The 16328-nt window shown below is 37.3% G+C and overlaps 1 protein-coding gene across 4 annotated transcripts; it reads left to right on the forward strand.

Annotated features, from left to right (window-relative positions):
• The first annotated feature begins 290 nt into the window (after window positions 1–290).
• On the forward strand, window positions 291–12861 carry LOC128271797 (adhesion G protein-coupled receptor L1-like). 4 transcript variants are annotated; one of them, XM_053009442.1, is made up of 9 exons: window positions 291–373; window positions 1259–1488; window positions 8140–8312; window positions 8579–8684; window positions 8944–9110; window positions 9176–9313; window positions 9382–9568; window positions 10211–10312; window positions 11215–12861. In XM_053009442.1, exons 3-9 carry the CDS (start codon window positions 8143–8145, stop codon window positions 11557–11559), a joined length of 1215 nt encoding a protein of 404 aa, XP_052865402.1. In that variant the 5' UTR covers window positions 291–373; window positions 1259–1488; window positions 8140–8142; the 3' UTR covers window positions 11560–12861. The 4 variants fall into 4 exon arrangements, with proteins under 4 accessions (XP_052865402.1, XP_052865401.1, XP_052865404.1 ...); XM_053009441.1 differs by having other exon boundaries at window positions 293–373; window positions 1168–1488; XM_053009444.1 differs by lacking the exon at window positions 291–373 and adding an exon at window positions 385–429.
• The last annotated feature ends 3467 nt before the right edge of the window (window positions 12862–16328 follow it).

Genomic DNA, 16328 nt, shown 5'->3' on the forward strand with positions numbered 1-16328 from the left:
ACTCATAAAGTTGTGAATGTATGAAGTATTTATAATTTTTGTAAAATAATTTGGATTGTCTTCTTTCGAATGAGACAAGTCTCAGCACTGTACGACGCACCGTTTGGCCTGTATGATTTTCCAAAGTTTATTCTCCCTACCCCCCCGCCAAAGTGTTAGTATTATAACCCACCTTCCTCGTTCCCGTTTCAGTTTTGCCTATAAAACTGGTCCCTCCACGGTTACCTCCGCGACTCGGCAGCACATACGTCACACCTTCAAACAAATTTCGGTATTCGCTGCAATCGTCAGAGTGATAGTGACAAGTGCGGTGCTGTTTTGCGTTGTGCTCCGTACATTTTTCGCGTTTTGCGGATGAAATGGTTGCCTAAAGGTGATCATAGCGTTCGCAAACGTGCTAAGTATTTTGTCTTTCGACAGTGTTTGTTTGTGTGTGACTTTTTTTTGGTTGTTACGGGAGAGACAAATCTTCCAACGCTACCCCAACGCTGTGTGAGGAGCTGCCGGATTTCTAACGACTAAAAAACCTTCCGGATCAGCCCACCGCACGTCCCGGATCTTAGCAGCTGCCATAACTACAGGAGTGTTTGTGTGTGACTTTGTGTGGTGATCGCGAAAATATCGTGATTTTTGTCACGTTCCGGCGGGCGTCTGTCGTCAGTTTAATATTTTGTAAGATGGACGACTTCTCGGTGTGAGTGGGTGTCATGAGTGCGGAGGCCCGAATTGCTGCGAACGGCAATAACTGATCGAAATGCTACGAGAGACTATTTTAAAACAAAAATCTCTGTTATGTGCTGATCTCTGTTATGTGCTGAAACGCACATAACAGAGATCGAGGCTTTCGATCATTAGCATATTCCGGGATATAGGAGCGTGTCTTGTCTGTCTCATTCACGCCGGAGTTGCAATGCAGAAGATATGTACCAATCTGCAATAGAACAGAATCAATAGTAAGATAAACTTTGCCTGAAAATATAGAAAAGCCACCGCCGCCCGTAATCACGCGCCAACACAAGTAAACAATGCGTTTGACAGCACGAGCTCGAGCTGTCACCACTCAGTGCTTAGAGGCCTCATGTGACAGACACTCACGCGTGAGCGACCGCTCGCATACAAAATGTTGTATGCGTCTTCTAAAAGACCGCAGTCATTCAAAATTTTCAGACGGGTTCTCGTGACAAACGTGAAACTGATCGTATTGCGTTTGGATTGAATTTGTTTCGACCGTCTAAAACAATTCTCGTGGAACGGATAGTTTTGTGAAAACGGTTTCTGCAGCGCGATAATGATATCCGTCAAAGCCAAGCGTCAAGCGAAGGACAAACCAGAGAGGACAATGTTTCCTGGAAGCGCTGAGCGTGCTTGACGTTGAAGCTTAATCTGTGTACACAAAAGAATTAATGGTACGTCGATAGAACGGAGAGCGCGACAAATGAATGAACAATATTCGTCAAATTCCAAACATCGTAGGATCGCGAGCAGCAGGTAAGCTACCACGCCCTTCGCGCGCTAAGTCGCCTCATCAAACAGGTCAGAGGTCAGAGACATAGCAAAAGTTTTATAAATAAATTTTATTTCAGCATTAAAAAAACTTTCCAAATTCTTGAAACTCTCCAAATGATCAGAATAAAAAAAAACATTTACAAAATGTTTTTAGGTTATTAGGTAGGTAAAATAAAATAATATATAGTATAGCAAAACAACATACATGTAGATAAGTATTTTATATGTGATGAATATAGAATCGAAAGTAAACCATTGAACAATATTGTGGTATTTTTACTGAAGCCTTATTCAATCAATCAATTGTCGCTAGAAAGGTTTCTGCATGCTAAAACACTCTAGCTTGCATGTTGCTAAGAAGACTTCCTCTGCGATACAATCAATTAAGGTAGCGCCCCTTGTTTTCTATTTGTTGGAGGTATATAATTATGAGTCCGAGTACAGAACTGAATTAATTTTTTTATATTGAGATCTTATATAATTTCTTATTCCTAACTGGGTCATTCCTGCTGGAAGTTCCATGATGTACTTGCCGGACCTGATCTGCTTGTTGTCCCGGTGTACCTGTTAAAGGATGTTCGGATGGGTGGCAAGTCCGGGCGTGCCATTGGTATTTGGTGTACCTTTCATTGACCGTTGTCTCAGCAAGCGTCGCTAACTCGCGTCGGTTAGGCTACTGGTAATATTTTATAATGCATTAGACCTACACTTGATTGGTCAGGTGTAAATACATCGCATACACTACTCTTGCTAATGAGACACACTGCGTATACGTTACATTGTATGGGTCGCGTCACCGTATGAATGGAAACAGAATGAAGAAAGAACCTTATAAACACCACACAAAACATCAATGGCGAAAAATGGAAAAAAAAGTTCATAAATCCGCTATCATAAAATTAGCCCATCACGTATTCCAGTATTCACCCGAATGCCAGCATCGGGCTGGAATGCCAGCCGAATGCCAGCATCGGGTGAATACTGGAAAGTGTTGGTTGCGCAAACGCGAGAATCCTTAACGATTTCTCCTTCATAATGGATTCATCCATGCTATACGGTATTGAAATGCACCCGAAAGGCAAAGTCTTTATTCGTCAGTTCTAGCTCAAAGGTATTTCAGTTTAGTTCGTGTTGTGGGTTCTGAAGGACGTTTCAAAGGATTTGGTTGGAAGGTTATCGCCATTCTATGGGACTTTGTGTGTTAAATGCTTTATTCCCATCTTCCATCCGTCGTGTTTGTAAGTGTGTTTGTGCACAAGAGAGAGCACTATTAACGCATAATTACTGCAAGATTTGCTTGCTATGGTAATTTGCTTGCTATGCAATGGTATTGTATCAATTTTGGCCACATACGCCAGAAGTGAATTGTGTGTGTGTTCTATGGAAAATGTACCAGTTAAGTAAAGTTTCAAGGTTATAATATCAGGAAACATATCATGGTGTGTTTGTTAGAGCAGCGTAGTATCGTAGGAAAACAACAACGGTTCGATGATCTAGTCTGTTCTTTGTGCTTTTTTGTTACGGTAACACTGCAATATATTGTGATGCTAAAGAAATACATTTAGTGAGCAAAAGTGGTGCAAGGTGGCCCAACATAAAAAGCTGGCGAAGTGATAAGAAGCGAAGGAAGTTCGTAAGGCTAATTAATGTTCGTTGTAGTGTCTTACCTTTCGTTTGGATGAAACCGCTGCTGAGGAAAGGTTTTCATTAAAACAGTTATTTTTTCTTGCTCGCTACTGTAATAGTTGAAAATTGAAACACCGGATTTGCAGAATATTCTGGGCAGTGGGCCATGTGCGTGTAGAAAATACAAAAAGGGTACGCCGTCTCCATTTGTTTTAATTCCATCGCTAGGCGCAAACATCGCAGCTCAGACGGTGCCAGTAATAAAATAAGTAAGTGGAATCAAAGCGAAAACATCTCGCTCTTAAACAGTATACTCAGAACTCAGATTAAGTTAAAATCAGTTTTTTGCACGTTGTCAGTTCACAGTATTACATTTTGGGAAAATGTCCTAGAGCGCGTTCAGGACTCAAAATCTACTATTAAACGAGGTGGAATGTCGGAACACATTTTACGGACTTTACTTTTTCAAATGTTACAACGGCTTGCACTGGAAGCACATTGACACATTTATTAGGCGTTTTTTATAAGCCAAATTTTATAAACGTGAATTACATTATTTATAACTTCTTTACCGAGTCGGCATTCGTAAGCTTTATCGGGATGTCTTTGACTTTACTTTTTAAATCTAATATGTAACATGATACAACGGACAATTTGAATAAACTGTTTTTTTATAGTATTGTTACATTAAAGTATTACGTTATTTTACCCATTTTTAAGCCTAGTTAAGGACTATATTATAGAACAATGCTATTAGTATTTATGCAGAATAAATTTATTTGCGCTTATCGGCAACATAACTAATTCATCACGATGAGTGCTCTAATAGTACAGTAATTAGTAATTTTAGACGAAAATCTATTATACTAAAAAAATGTGTCATGATCGTTGCTTAACTATTCGACCATTGACAAAAACACCTTCTAATACGACAGCTACTTTTGTATCGATTCTACCTTTGGCACCATCATTTATCCGCTACCGAATATTAAGCAGAAATCTAATTCCCTTTGCTCAAAATAGTATACGATGCTAACGTCATATCATTGATTTGGTCAACATAGGAGCGACCTTTCTACGCTTGTTTTAATGCAATAAGTTGCACGCCTGTTCGTAAACACAGTTGGCAAACAGTGGATATTCTTTCAATGCTAGTCAGACGTATATTATGGATTAAGAATTACAATTTTTTCGAGAGACATGCTTTTTAACATGAGAGGCAAATAGCAATCTTGCTTTAAGCCATTTGGACATTGTTTTGAGTGTAGTTATTGCAACAAAGATAATTATGATACAGATATTATAAAGAAGTTATATTATTTTCTAATTCAGGAATCTAGGAAACCAGAATATGAAGATAGAAATGAGAGAAACTATTTTTAACTATTTATGTGCAAATCGATGCAAAAATATTACATATAAAATACCCAAATAAAACCAACATTTCAACGGTTGTCTGACTTAACAGATGGCTTTCTAGATTGTTAGATTATTCAAATAAGTATATATATGTCTAAAATATTCAATATTTGATAGATTTATTGCATATAAGCGGAGGCGGAGTACTTGGCGGAGAAAATACCGTTTGAAACCTTATATAGAAGACAAAAAGTGAACCAGAACAAATAGTTTCTCGCAACCGTCGTCAAGATGGGAGTGAAGATTTCTTTATTCGTGTCTTTGTGGGGACTGTTATACAATATCTGACCTATAATATGACAAGGATCCGGAACACGAAGGTTCGAATGCTTTGTGCTTTTACAAACCCTGCTCGAAGTGTTTTTTGTCACGCGATAGGACACCCCTGAGGGAAAGCCGCGAAATGCGTTTTTATTATTTATACGCTATCCTGCATTTTCCCATTGCAAATCGATATCATTGCGGTCGTGCGAATCAAACAGGGGTTAAGCAATGAAAACACAACATCTTTAACTAATTAAAAACACCAATATGGAACGAATCAAAAGAATGTGCTACAATATCACATAAAAGTACTCAACATGACAGTAACAATTCTACTATTTATGATCGCTTTCGAAAGTGTATTACTTTCGACAACTATTTATCTTTCTCCGACATTGGTTTGCTATATTTACTGTACATTCATTAAGCTGTGTTCAGTATGCACAACGGAGCAATTATGATTAACTAAAAAAAATAGTCATATGCTTCTTTAATAATAAAAAAATGAGAATAAACATTCTTCTGATCGTACTTTTTTTTGAAGAGGCCAATCAACATTTGGATTAAAGACTTCTTCAGTTCGAATAAATTAAAAAGACTTCGGATGTGCGTTGATTCATAGATAACACATTAATGGCATTAGTATATGGCATGTGCTCCATGCGCAAATGCAAGCTTTGATGGTATGGTAGCATAAATAAATAAACCCTGCCCTTCTATGTGTGCTATTCGATAATACTTGTAGCTATTGATACGTTAAAGTAATGGTAAATAAACATTTATAATGTTCAGAAGTGCCTAGGTAACGTTCGCTAATGATCCGGTTTGTGCTTGCTGAGCAATCAAACATTTCGAAACACCATATTATTGTGTTATGATAGCGTCAATTGGACCCTTACTTCCATAAAATCCTTACTCAGCTGTATTAGTACTCATTAAACTGCAAATTTACCTAAATTGATATTAATCATTTGCAATTCAAGATAATAATGGCCTAATGTTAGATTGCGATGTACAATAACGAAGACATCCATGATTGTTTAATTTACTGTTACTGTTTAGAGTTATTTAATTCTTAAATCATATCTCGATAGATACCGAGAAACCGACAGTTATAAAATTAAAATTAAAAACACCCTTTTTTATCTACTGAGTATAGCTTCATAACCAACGAAAAGTGGAATAAATGCTTAAATAGATCTCATTTTAAAACAAGCTGCTACATTGTGATGACACAGTTAGGTTACCGCATGTTTTCGACATTTTAAAAATTTTGAGTGGTGCAATTATAAAAAGGTTATTATTTGAAAGCATTGTGAAAGCGATAGGGCACTTTCATAAAAGTTCCAAATTATAAAATACTTTATGTGTTCTTTAATCTACGCTCCATCTATACTAGCCTCTAATCGCCCTTAGCGTAGCGTATCGCCCGAAAAGGCGTCATTAAATTTAAATGTAAAATATGTACCACAGCCACCAACGTTAAACCAGTATGACCGATTAAATCGCATCACTCCGTGAACTACCACTTACGCTTAGTGGAAGATCAAAATCCTTTAGGAGGAAGGAGCTTAGAAAACACATTTTCTGATGCTCTTGGCTTATCTTATGTTTCCACTTTGGTACTCGTTCGAAGTAGGTGTTCTTTGTTGAGACTGATTTATAAGAAGCTTTATAGGACCACTTCACGCACGAATCGCTGCAAACAATACTGCAACATAGCTACAGTAGCGGATGATTACCCATATATAATGCGCGAAGCGTTTGAACCATAAAAATATAAAGTATTAATGGCAAGGAAAAGATGTATTTTTCAAAAAGACGTGTGGGAAAGATTCAAAGGAAAGGCGGCTGTAAAGAGGGCAGGAAGAAATCTTTCGTCCATAGCATTCCCAACCATACAGTGAACCGTATCATAGATTTTCTTACGAGCATATGGTGTAGAAAGCCGTGCCAGAAATCATATCTTTCGATGCTTACAACCACACCCACTTAAATGTGGGTCGGTGTGCCTCCGTATCACTCGTTTCTGTGAGATATCACAGGTTCTCTCGATTATACGCTTTGAGCAACGAAGTGACTCGATTCTGCCAGGATTCCGCAAATTCTTTTGTGTGGTTTACACGGGCTAGCCGTGTTCGCTGTTTTCTATACACATGCGAAACACTGGTCTGTCGTGCAAACCAAAAGGCACTTATACAGAGATGTGAAACACACACACAGTCGTTCGCAAATGGATTTATCGTGTTCCAATGTTGGTAATGTTAGCAAGAACAATCACTGCGTCATGAACATTGTTTCGAAATAAGAAAACATATTGCCGAAATAAATGACGATAAAAGATTTCCATCGTTCAGGTGTAATATCTTTCCGGTTTTAGTGGCATTATTTTTCATTTGTTAATAAGATTTTGGAAGAATAAAAGAGGCTTGAAACTGATATGCTACATCTTTCCAAAACAAAGTTTTGTGAAACAATAATAAAATTGTACAGGTAGCTTATTTTGGTACATATTCAATGCCAAAAGTTTGCTGAAAGTGATAATTGCGAAAAGTTCATAATAATTTTCCTTTTATCAACATTTACTCGTAAATGTATGCTGTATGTTGTGTGCTTCCACGACATTAATATAAATACTTAGTGAAAGGAAAAGTCTATGTCCTATTTCAACAGTTCCGTAGCCACTATTTTCAAAAGTTTAGAGTTTGAAAACTCTAAACGTTCAAGGAAATGGGGCTACTTGCATTGTTTCAACCAAGGAGGAAATGAAGTCTTTCCAACGAATGCCACAACGAAAACTATTCATTCTGCTAACCGCCGTATTCCCGTCCGCTACTCCGTTGTTCGGGGCATGTTTCGATAAATGTCGTCGTCGTATGTCGGTTAAAAAAAGCGTGATGCTTACGGTGCATTCGTATTCCGCGTTTCATTAGCACCCACTTTGCGAACAAACTCCTCTAGAGCTTAGAGGGTGCAACAGGTTGTACATCTCAAAGTGGCCTGAATGTCTCATTGCATTTTACTTGATATTCTCACATTTCGAGAAGAGTTTGAAGTTAGTTATGAGTGGTATGAAATGCAAGTAATTTCTGTTCGCTTGTCTATAAACATGACAATGTTAAAAAAGTGTTGGAAATCATATTCAATTAGTCGAAACTTCGAGAAAACTAATGATGTTTGTTCTTTTGAATGTTGCCTGTAGTTAAAATAAAGTAAATTGAACTTTTATGCCTTTTCGAACCTATGGGAATGATTCCCGTATGATGATTTTGCAAGAAAGCTGTCCACTAACGTTGGTATTTTTCTTCTTTCATCTTCTTCTAGAAAATGGAAACACTTTACACCGGTCACATTCATGGATTTCCTCCTTCGGCAAACATATCTTACGGTTCTCTCAGCACCACGTGGGGCTCTCAAGGAGGTCTTATTGCTTTGGGAGTAGTCCTTGGGAGCTCCGTCAGTCTGGTAGGGCTTGCCTTTGCTTTCATCACATATAGGTACGTTAACGTTATATAATATTTTCATATTATTACTGAAATCAACAAACCTTCGAATCACAATATACCAAATTTATGCCATGCTATTTCGCTTTAAGATACAAATAGCACATGTGCATATTTCTTTCATTCATAATTGTTGACAAAACGATTACTCAAAGCTAACAAAACAATAACCTAAAACGTTTAGGCAAAATTATAACATAAAATGATTGGTTTCGCTCCGGTTATAAAAATTGGTCCATCATATTTTTCCAACATTTCAGCCTTTTCTCTGATTTGAAATCTCTAGCAGGAACAGCGCTTTTAAGTCTTCTAGCGTCACTTTTTATGAGCCAATTATTGTTCGTCATTGGAGTAGGCGGTGTACAGGTAAATTTATGCCTGCATGTATATTTTACTTTTTGGCTACTTTAAGGCCCAAATGTTTTTAAATACAGCCCTACCAAAAATTGCTTTAAAAACACACATAATGCCAGAAGAGCCATTTCTAAATTTTTGGGGTAAAGTCTGTTAATCTATGTGTTGTCTTGTTGTCTAGGCTGCGTATTATTTTGCGTTCTCTATTAGCTATAGCTGTTTTTATGTGACAAATCAAGCGTCTATAAACTATCAACATTTTCACTTTCAGGACGCTGAGTTATGTTTGTCACTTTCACTGGCATTGTTGTTTATGAAATTGGCGTCACTGTGCTGGCTGTGCTGTTGTTGCCACCATGCGCTTGCCATGTTTCGTTCCAATACAAATATTCATCCTAATCCAGAGCCTAGTATGGGAAAAGCTCTTGCAAACTATAGGTAAGAGACGAGAATAATGGAGTTATTTGCATACTAATGTATGTCTTTGTTGATTTTATTAACAGTCTTATTTCGTGGGGATTTCCATCGCTTATGCTCGGAGTCGCAGCCGCATTTAAGTACAAAGAACGTGACATTAAAATAAGCGGTGCGCAAGTAATTGCACAAATTGTTCACGAGTTGAACGGAGATAATCATTGTTGGTAATAATATAAATATATTTTCTAGACATATGGTAAAACAGGATTTAAAAAAAAAAATTATTCAACAGGTTAATGGAGGGCTCGGCTTACATCTGGGGGTTTCTTATGCCGGCAATAGTGCTTCTGTTTTCTGGTTTTTATCTTGCTTGTCAGGGTGGAGGAGCAATTAAAATAGCTGCGGCATTGCAGATTGATTCTCGCGCCAAGAACAAGCTTGTCAAAAAGCGAGGACTGCAAATAGGCCTCTTTTTCAAGGTAAGAAACAGGGATAATTAATAATAATCATCGCTGTTAGATATTACTTGTCGAAGCTCTTTTTGGGCTGCAATCCTCTGTCTTGAATACACGTGCGCCACAAACTTTCTATATTCTTTCCCATGGTTAAGAATTGAATTTATTCAACATGACAAAGTCACGCGAGGTTTCATGTCTATTTCACATTTGTCGGTCCTTATTTACATTACTAAATGTACAAAACAGGTGCTTCGTATCCTTTTTACTATAAGTACCAAACTATAAAGAATCAATTCTAAGAACTTTGCCGATCTTAATTACCATGGCTAGTTTCAACGTGCAGGTACATAATCAACAATGCTAGACAAAAGAACGAAAGAAAATCTATACAGCTAAAATCAATAACCGTACCGTCGTCCAAGTGTTTGAATGTGGCGTTATAGTATACAGTGCGTAGCGAAACACAAAGCGAAACAAAAAGAAGCATTGGCTGCACGTGTCATGCCATGGTAATTGGTATTACATCAGATTGTCAAACATTACAAGCCATAAAATATCAAACAATATACTAAATACAGAGTTGCTGGACCGAAGCATTGTGCTATAATTATGCTAACCAATAAATACCCAATGTTTTGTTACTTTTTTGCAAAATTTATCCAGATCCTAGTAGTACTTTCTTCTGTTGTTTGCCTTGGTGCGGTTGCTTCAGTTTGGAACGTAGTACAGCTTTGGTCAATCTACAGTATTGCGCAAGGAGTTCAAGTAAGTAGATTATCAATTTATGATAGTTAAAAGGTGTATTTGTTAAATATTTCTGACATTATAATAACAAGATGAATAATGAGTTATAGTTTTATCATATACTTAAATAAGTAAAATGTATACAGAAAACTACAGAAAAATAGTGGGGGAGTTGGAAGACATGGGAGACTGCAGTTGCTATGAGAGCTCCTGCAGAACTTATAAAGTTTGACTGATCAGGGCTTTCCGTAAAACAATGTAAATGGCGTGCGTAATGTACGCCGCCATACACATATTAAGCTTAAATGACGCTTTTGGAGATAGCAATTATTTTTATGCATTTGATATGGGTACTTTTCTAATCCCAAATAGAACAGAAAGATGAAATTTTCCATAACATGATCAGAATAACAATCATAAGGATATGCAATGAAAGGGCAACGTTCTTGAAGAATGCGTCTCTGATAGATTGGTTGAGTTGATTTATTTGAAGTGAGTAGCATCTTTAGAGCAATTCATACGAATAAAAGGCAAAAATTAATCAACACTTCATTTCCTCTTTCCGTTATTTCATTGCGAGTGTGGAGGTGAAGTGTATGTTTCCATTTATGCGCAAGTCCAACATAGAACCGTAAAAGAAAATTGGCGACGGAAATTGGAATCGCTTTTCGTTCAGTGAACTGGTGTTAATTTAATGACTCTCAGCCGGACAATGTACCATCGATATGCTTGCATGGATGGCATTCCAGATCTTTTTTGTAAATGAAGTGCGTTGTTGAGTTTTCGCTTCGGTTAAAGTTTCGCCCAAGTCTATAAAGTTATAAATTTCGACCAGGGTGCCCTCGATTTTATAGCATCACCTTGCGGAAACTGATACATATACTGTTTATAAAGTTTCATGAAATACGATCTTCCATTTACAGGGACTGGTCATATCACTGTTAGTATCGTGCAACTGTAAAGTATTAAAACTCTACTCAGCCCCGAGGAGTCACAAAGCGCGCAGAGGAACTTACCGAAGTTTGAAGGATGGTGACGGAGGACGCTATGGAGTTATATCGATAACGAATCCTAATTATGAAGAAATGATTCCCAATGGCGTTGGCGAAAATAGCACGAGCCTTACGAAAATGTCGTACAAAGAAAAACACTTTGTTGATCGTATAGACAACACTCTACCGACACTTGACTGTGCATTCAACGGTGAGCTATCCACATCGCTCTCCATTGATGAATTGCCAAAAAGACCGTTACCAGCATCCGTTTAGAACAGTCATAGAAACTGCGGACGAACAATACCTTGCCGTGTACCAAATGCTCGCGTAGATAGAAACACTTAAGTCACAGCCTTAAGATGCGAGTTACACGAGCTTAAGATTCTGGAGAAACAACTCAAGGCAGGACAATAAAGCATCGTAGTAAAACGAGAAAAGACAAGTATTGGTTTGTGCAAGGCACAGTGAAGTCGTGTGTTTGGCACACAGAATTTATCAAATATCAACCCCCATCAATCTAACCATATCACCCTAGACAGGCCGCTCATGAACAAAACCCTGAATACGAGTGAGCAAGCATATATTGACTTGATTGAAGGTCGAAGGTGCTTCTCAGCTTACTTTATGTAAGACGCGGACTCGGATGACGTTACAGCCTACTATTAAAATACTCATCGACCCATGACAGAACTGAAGTTGTCTCTAGCTTTGTTGTGCCATCATGATCGATTAGTGTTACACAGTTGAGTTTCTTACGAAGCCAACAACCTACAGCACCAGATGGCAACAAAATAAAAGCAGGTGTAGGTTTTATCGTTTCGAAGAAATTGTGTTTTTGCTTTTACTCATGCATATGAAACGTAACCGACAAGGAAGCGTAGCATGCAAAAAACCAAAATAAGTTGTTTACTCTTTGCCGGAACTTTACCTGGACACATATCACATGATCACACGAAGTGAAGTAAACAATTTTGACCACACCTCCATTTCTCCCGGGCATCTCATGCAGGTATGACAGAATAGCAGGATGAAGGAAGTGTATCACCAGACCACTTTTCTTTCCATGCAGCATAACTTTTGTTACTTTGGTTGGCTGGATACTACGATTGAACGATCTTCTTTTTGTAGCGAAATTCGCGGCTAAGGGTTTAACATTGTGGAACAGGGTTTCGCACACATATTTTACGGCTGTTTTAAATGCATAAATGCATCTTCGTTTCTTCGTATTTTTTAAAACTAATTTCTCGAATGTGCATTCCAAGTTGATGCATACTTGTTTAATATTTTATATATTACTTTCTTTGTTATATAGAAATTTTATGTGCAACGTTAATTTCAAACCTACAGCCAGATAATCAAAACGTTAGTGAAAAATTTATATCTTTTACCCTCATGAAACAAACATGAGAAGTAAATAATTTTGTATCCGTTTAGGAAGTATGCGATAAGGCAAAAAGGAATGCAATGCTAATATCAATGTGATAAATGTAATATATCCATATATAAAATATGTATATCAATACTCTGTATCCATTTTATCAATCTGTAGAATGTTTAGTTTATGACACGGAATTAAAACACTACAAAAAGTTGTGAAATAAATCTAAGTTCAAAACCAATCTTTTGCTATGATAAAGTTTTTGGGATATATAATTAACAAAATCACACATAATAAATATCCAACACAACGACAAGATACATTTAAAACCATTCATTCACCATTCAACCAACCATCCATTTTACACTAGAGACTTTTTTTATCTACCTAATACACTAGTTTTCACGTTTTAACGCAGGAGAAAACAGAAATGACTAATGAGAAACCAGAATTTGTAATGAAGAACTATTACAGGTAAAAAAATAGTTAATACAGTATTTTTCACGTTTTTTAAGAGAAAACAGAAATGATTCATAAGAAGCCTGAATTAGTAATGAAGAACTATTACAGCTCAAAAAATAGTTTGTCGGAGTTTCGGTCAACATTTTAAACCACTATTTACGATTACTTTACACGTTTACATCTTATGTGAACTTCTAATTACACTATTAAGAAGTTATTTGTTTTCCGGTTGGCGTACTTGTGATTTTGTAGCATGATCTGAGCTGATTGTGTTTTTCCTATGTACACTTAATCTCAGAATTTTCTTTACTTTGCTATATCGCAATAATCATTATTCCAATTTCCATCTGGAGAAAGTACCCGTCGAAAGAAACCTCTCAATTTAAATCTCTCAATTTAACGGATCCGAATTGTAAGATTCATCTCATAGTGTAGCGTTGATTTGATGAAAGTGAATCCATATCCGTTCATTGCTGGTTTACGTAACATCAAACACGGCATGAAATGGTAGATGCTTCAGGTAAGTGGACTGTGCGGCATGATAACCATGACAAAGGAGCGGCATTCTCGAGAGCAGAAAACCACTTTTCTATCGAGCTGGAAAAAGACGAATATAAAAATATCCTGCAGAAACGTATAGAAAGGACGGCTTCCAGCAAAAAAACGAAACATTCAAACGGTATGTGAATAGTCTATGGTTTTAGCTGATCATCGTTTTTGGGTTCTAACTCGTTCATTTATGTACGATTTCTAGGAACAAAATTTTACGTCAAACAAATCGTTTCAACAAACTTGTCATTATAATTTCATTCTTCAAGGACAAATCATTACAATTAGAAGGAACATAATATACTAATTAAAATAGTTGTAGTATTTGTTCACGATTCATTTTGGACGAAGACCGAACCGTGTATATGCAAACCGCTTTATCTGAAATTCATAAACAGCACGCTTGTTTTATAACTGTACAAGTATGACAATTTTCTGTCTTATCTAAAAGCGATTTTGCGTTCTCCTACATATTGTATATTCTGTGAACTATTATTTTTTAATTGGTTTCATCATCAATTTCAAGTAGGATTTATAATCAAACGACATGACACAAGTTATTATAACCATACTTCGAGGTCCTTGCTTCATAAGCCTTCTTAAGTAAGTATGTATGAACTGGTGTTGAAGCGTGGACGTACTAATGACCAGTTTTGCTAGGAAATTACTGAAAGTGAATTGAAAACAATTACTTTTCGTCAGATTTGTTTGACTAGACGAATCTGTATACGACCAATGTTCAAAATATGAATTGAATATTCAAACTAGCTTTTTTTTCTTCTTTTAAACACTATCAAATCCTGTTTGATAATACTCTTAATGATGTTATGTATGTTTTTTAATTCATTCCATTTACATTGTGTTGTCGGGTTTCTAAGACGTGTAACGTGCTTTTAAGCCGTCCAGAGGAACAGAGGGGCCTGGTAAGCCCCGTTTGTGATGGCTTGATTGAATTGACATCGATGGGAAAAAGCACGGGGTTACGGAGCCAGAACCTATTGGCGTTTACAGTAGCCGGATAAGCAGCTAAGTAAGAACGTGCTTATCTCATTCCATGGCAAATGGTACCAAAGGAGGACGTCCCGCAAACAGGTCCCCGTGAAGAAAGGGACCTCCTAACTAGTGCTTCGTCCTAGCAGCAAAGAACGAGGGTCTCTGTCCGAGGCAATGGTCTTGATCTCCGGCTCTCAGTTAGCGGGGAAGTAAGTTGCTTCTCGCTTTTGGCAGCCTATGCCACAGGAGGGGAGAGAGGATCTCTGCGATCTTTCTTCCGGTTGGGCAGAGCACCCTTTGAGGACCAACTTTTTCTATACTAGGAGTGGCGATAGTGAGATCAAGTCGTAACAATAGGCGTGTGCCGTACGCATTTCGCATGTTCGATAACCTCGATAGCACTCTGTCTCTGCATCGGTAAACATTCTAGCTGAGACGTTTTTATTTCGGATCTCGCTCGCGCTCGTTTGGCTGGTGGTGTAGTCAATCCTGTAATAATGTTAAGGGCACTTTAAATTCTCAAACTTGTGTTGACCATAAATCGAAAAACTTTTTACTATTTTTAAACATTCATCTCAATTAGAAGAGACGACTCTGTTAAGGTTTTTGATGCATTGAAAAAATCTTGATATTGAAGGCTACAAAGCCATTTACCGGCAACGAACTGATAGTTACGGTCAGCGTTGTTTTAATTTTTAATCTTTTTACCCACAGCATAAGATTAATAATTCAATCATCCCTACAGTTGGTGCCCACATTGGTTAATCCTTTCAAACTCTCTTGCATGTCCCGAGAGCCAATGAAAAATGCAAGCGAACCAACTTTCATACTTTTTCAGTAACAATGAAGGACTAAATAACTCATCCTAAATAAATAATAATGGCCCATAAAAATTCTTTTATTTGCAGCCATGTAAAAAAGTAAGTGAAAAGTTCGGTACCCTCTTTCCATATACTAATGATTGGGAGTAGATTAAATTAAATTTTCCACAGCACAAACTCATATTTAGCCTAAGCTCCTGAAATTGATTGTGTAGCTTATCGTCGATTTCGCTTTCTTGTAGCAGATGTCAGTTAACGAGTAAAAAATAGGCAGATCACAAACATTTATTTTAAAGAATAATAAAAAAACTGCCAATTTTCGTAAAGTTGCGTACAATCCGCAGTGTCTCGTTTGCCAGTTTTTCAGTATTCAATTTCAAACTCAACAAATTGCAAGCAACGTACCGTCGAACAGATTAGTTACTGCATTTGACACAAGATGGCACTTCGCAACATCTTTTGACAGCCGGCATCTTTTTTTTTTTTTTTCGGCAGGCGCAGCTCAGAAGCAAAAACGAAGAAAACTAAGAAGAAACAAATTCATGGCCAAGTTGGATCAGGCGACGCCAGACGCTAATTACACGAGAGTGAAAACTAGCATCATTGTTGTGAACAATTGGGTGTAAATTGTGTGTAGTTACGGTAAGTTAAAACGGTTCGTGTTCATAATTGTTTTGTTATTGGAGTAAAAGAGTCATCAATGTGTAGAACGAGTGAATAGAGTGCTTCGGGCAAATCTAGGAATGCTCTAGCGAAATGCGGATTACGGTGATTGCAATGAATGCTAATGATTGTGCTTAATGTTTTAGGCAATATAATTACTTGATTCACTTATAAAA

The sequence above is a fragment of the Anopheles cruzii genome, chromosome 3 (genome assembly GCF_943734635.1).
Source record: "Anopheles cruzii chromosome 3, idAnoCruzAS_RS32_06, whole genome shotgun sequence".
NCBI lineage: Eukaryota > Metazoa > Arthropoda > Insecta > Diptera > Culicidae > Anopheles > Anopheles cruzii.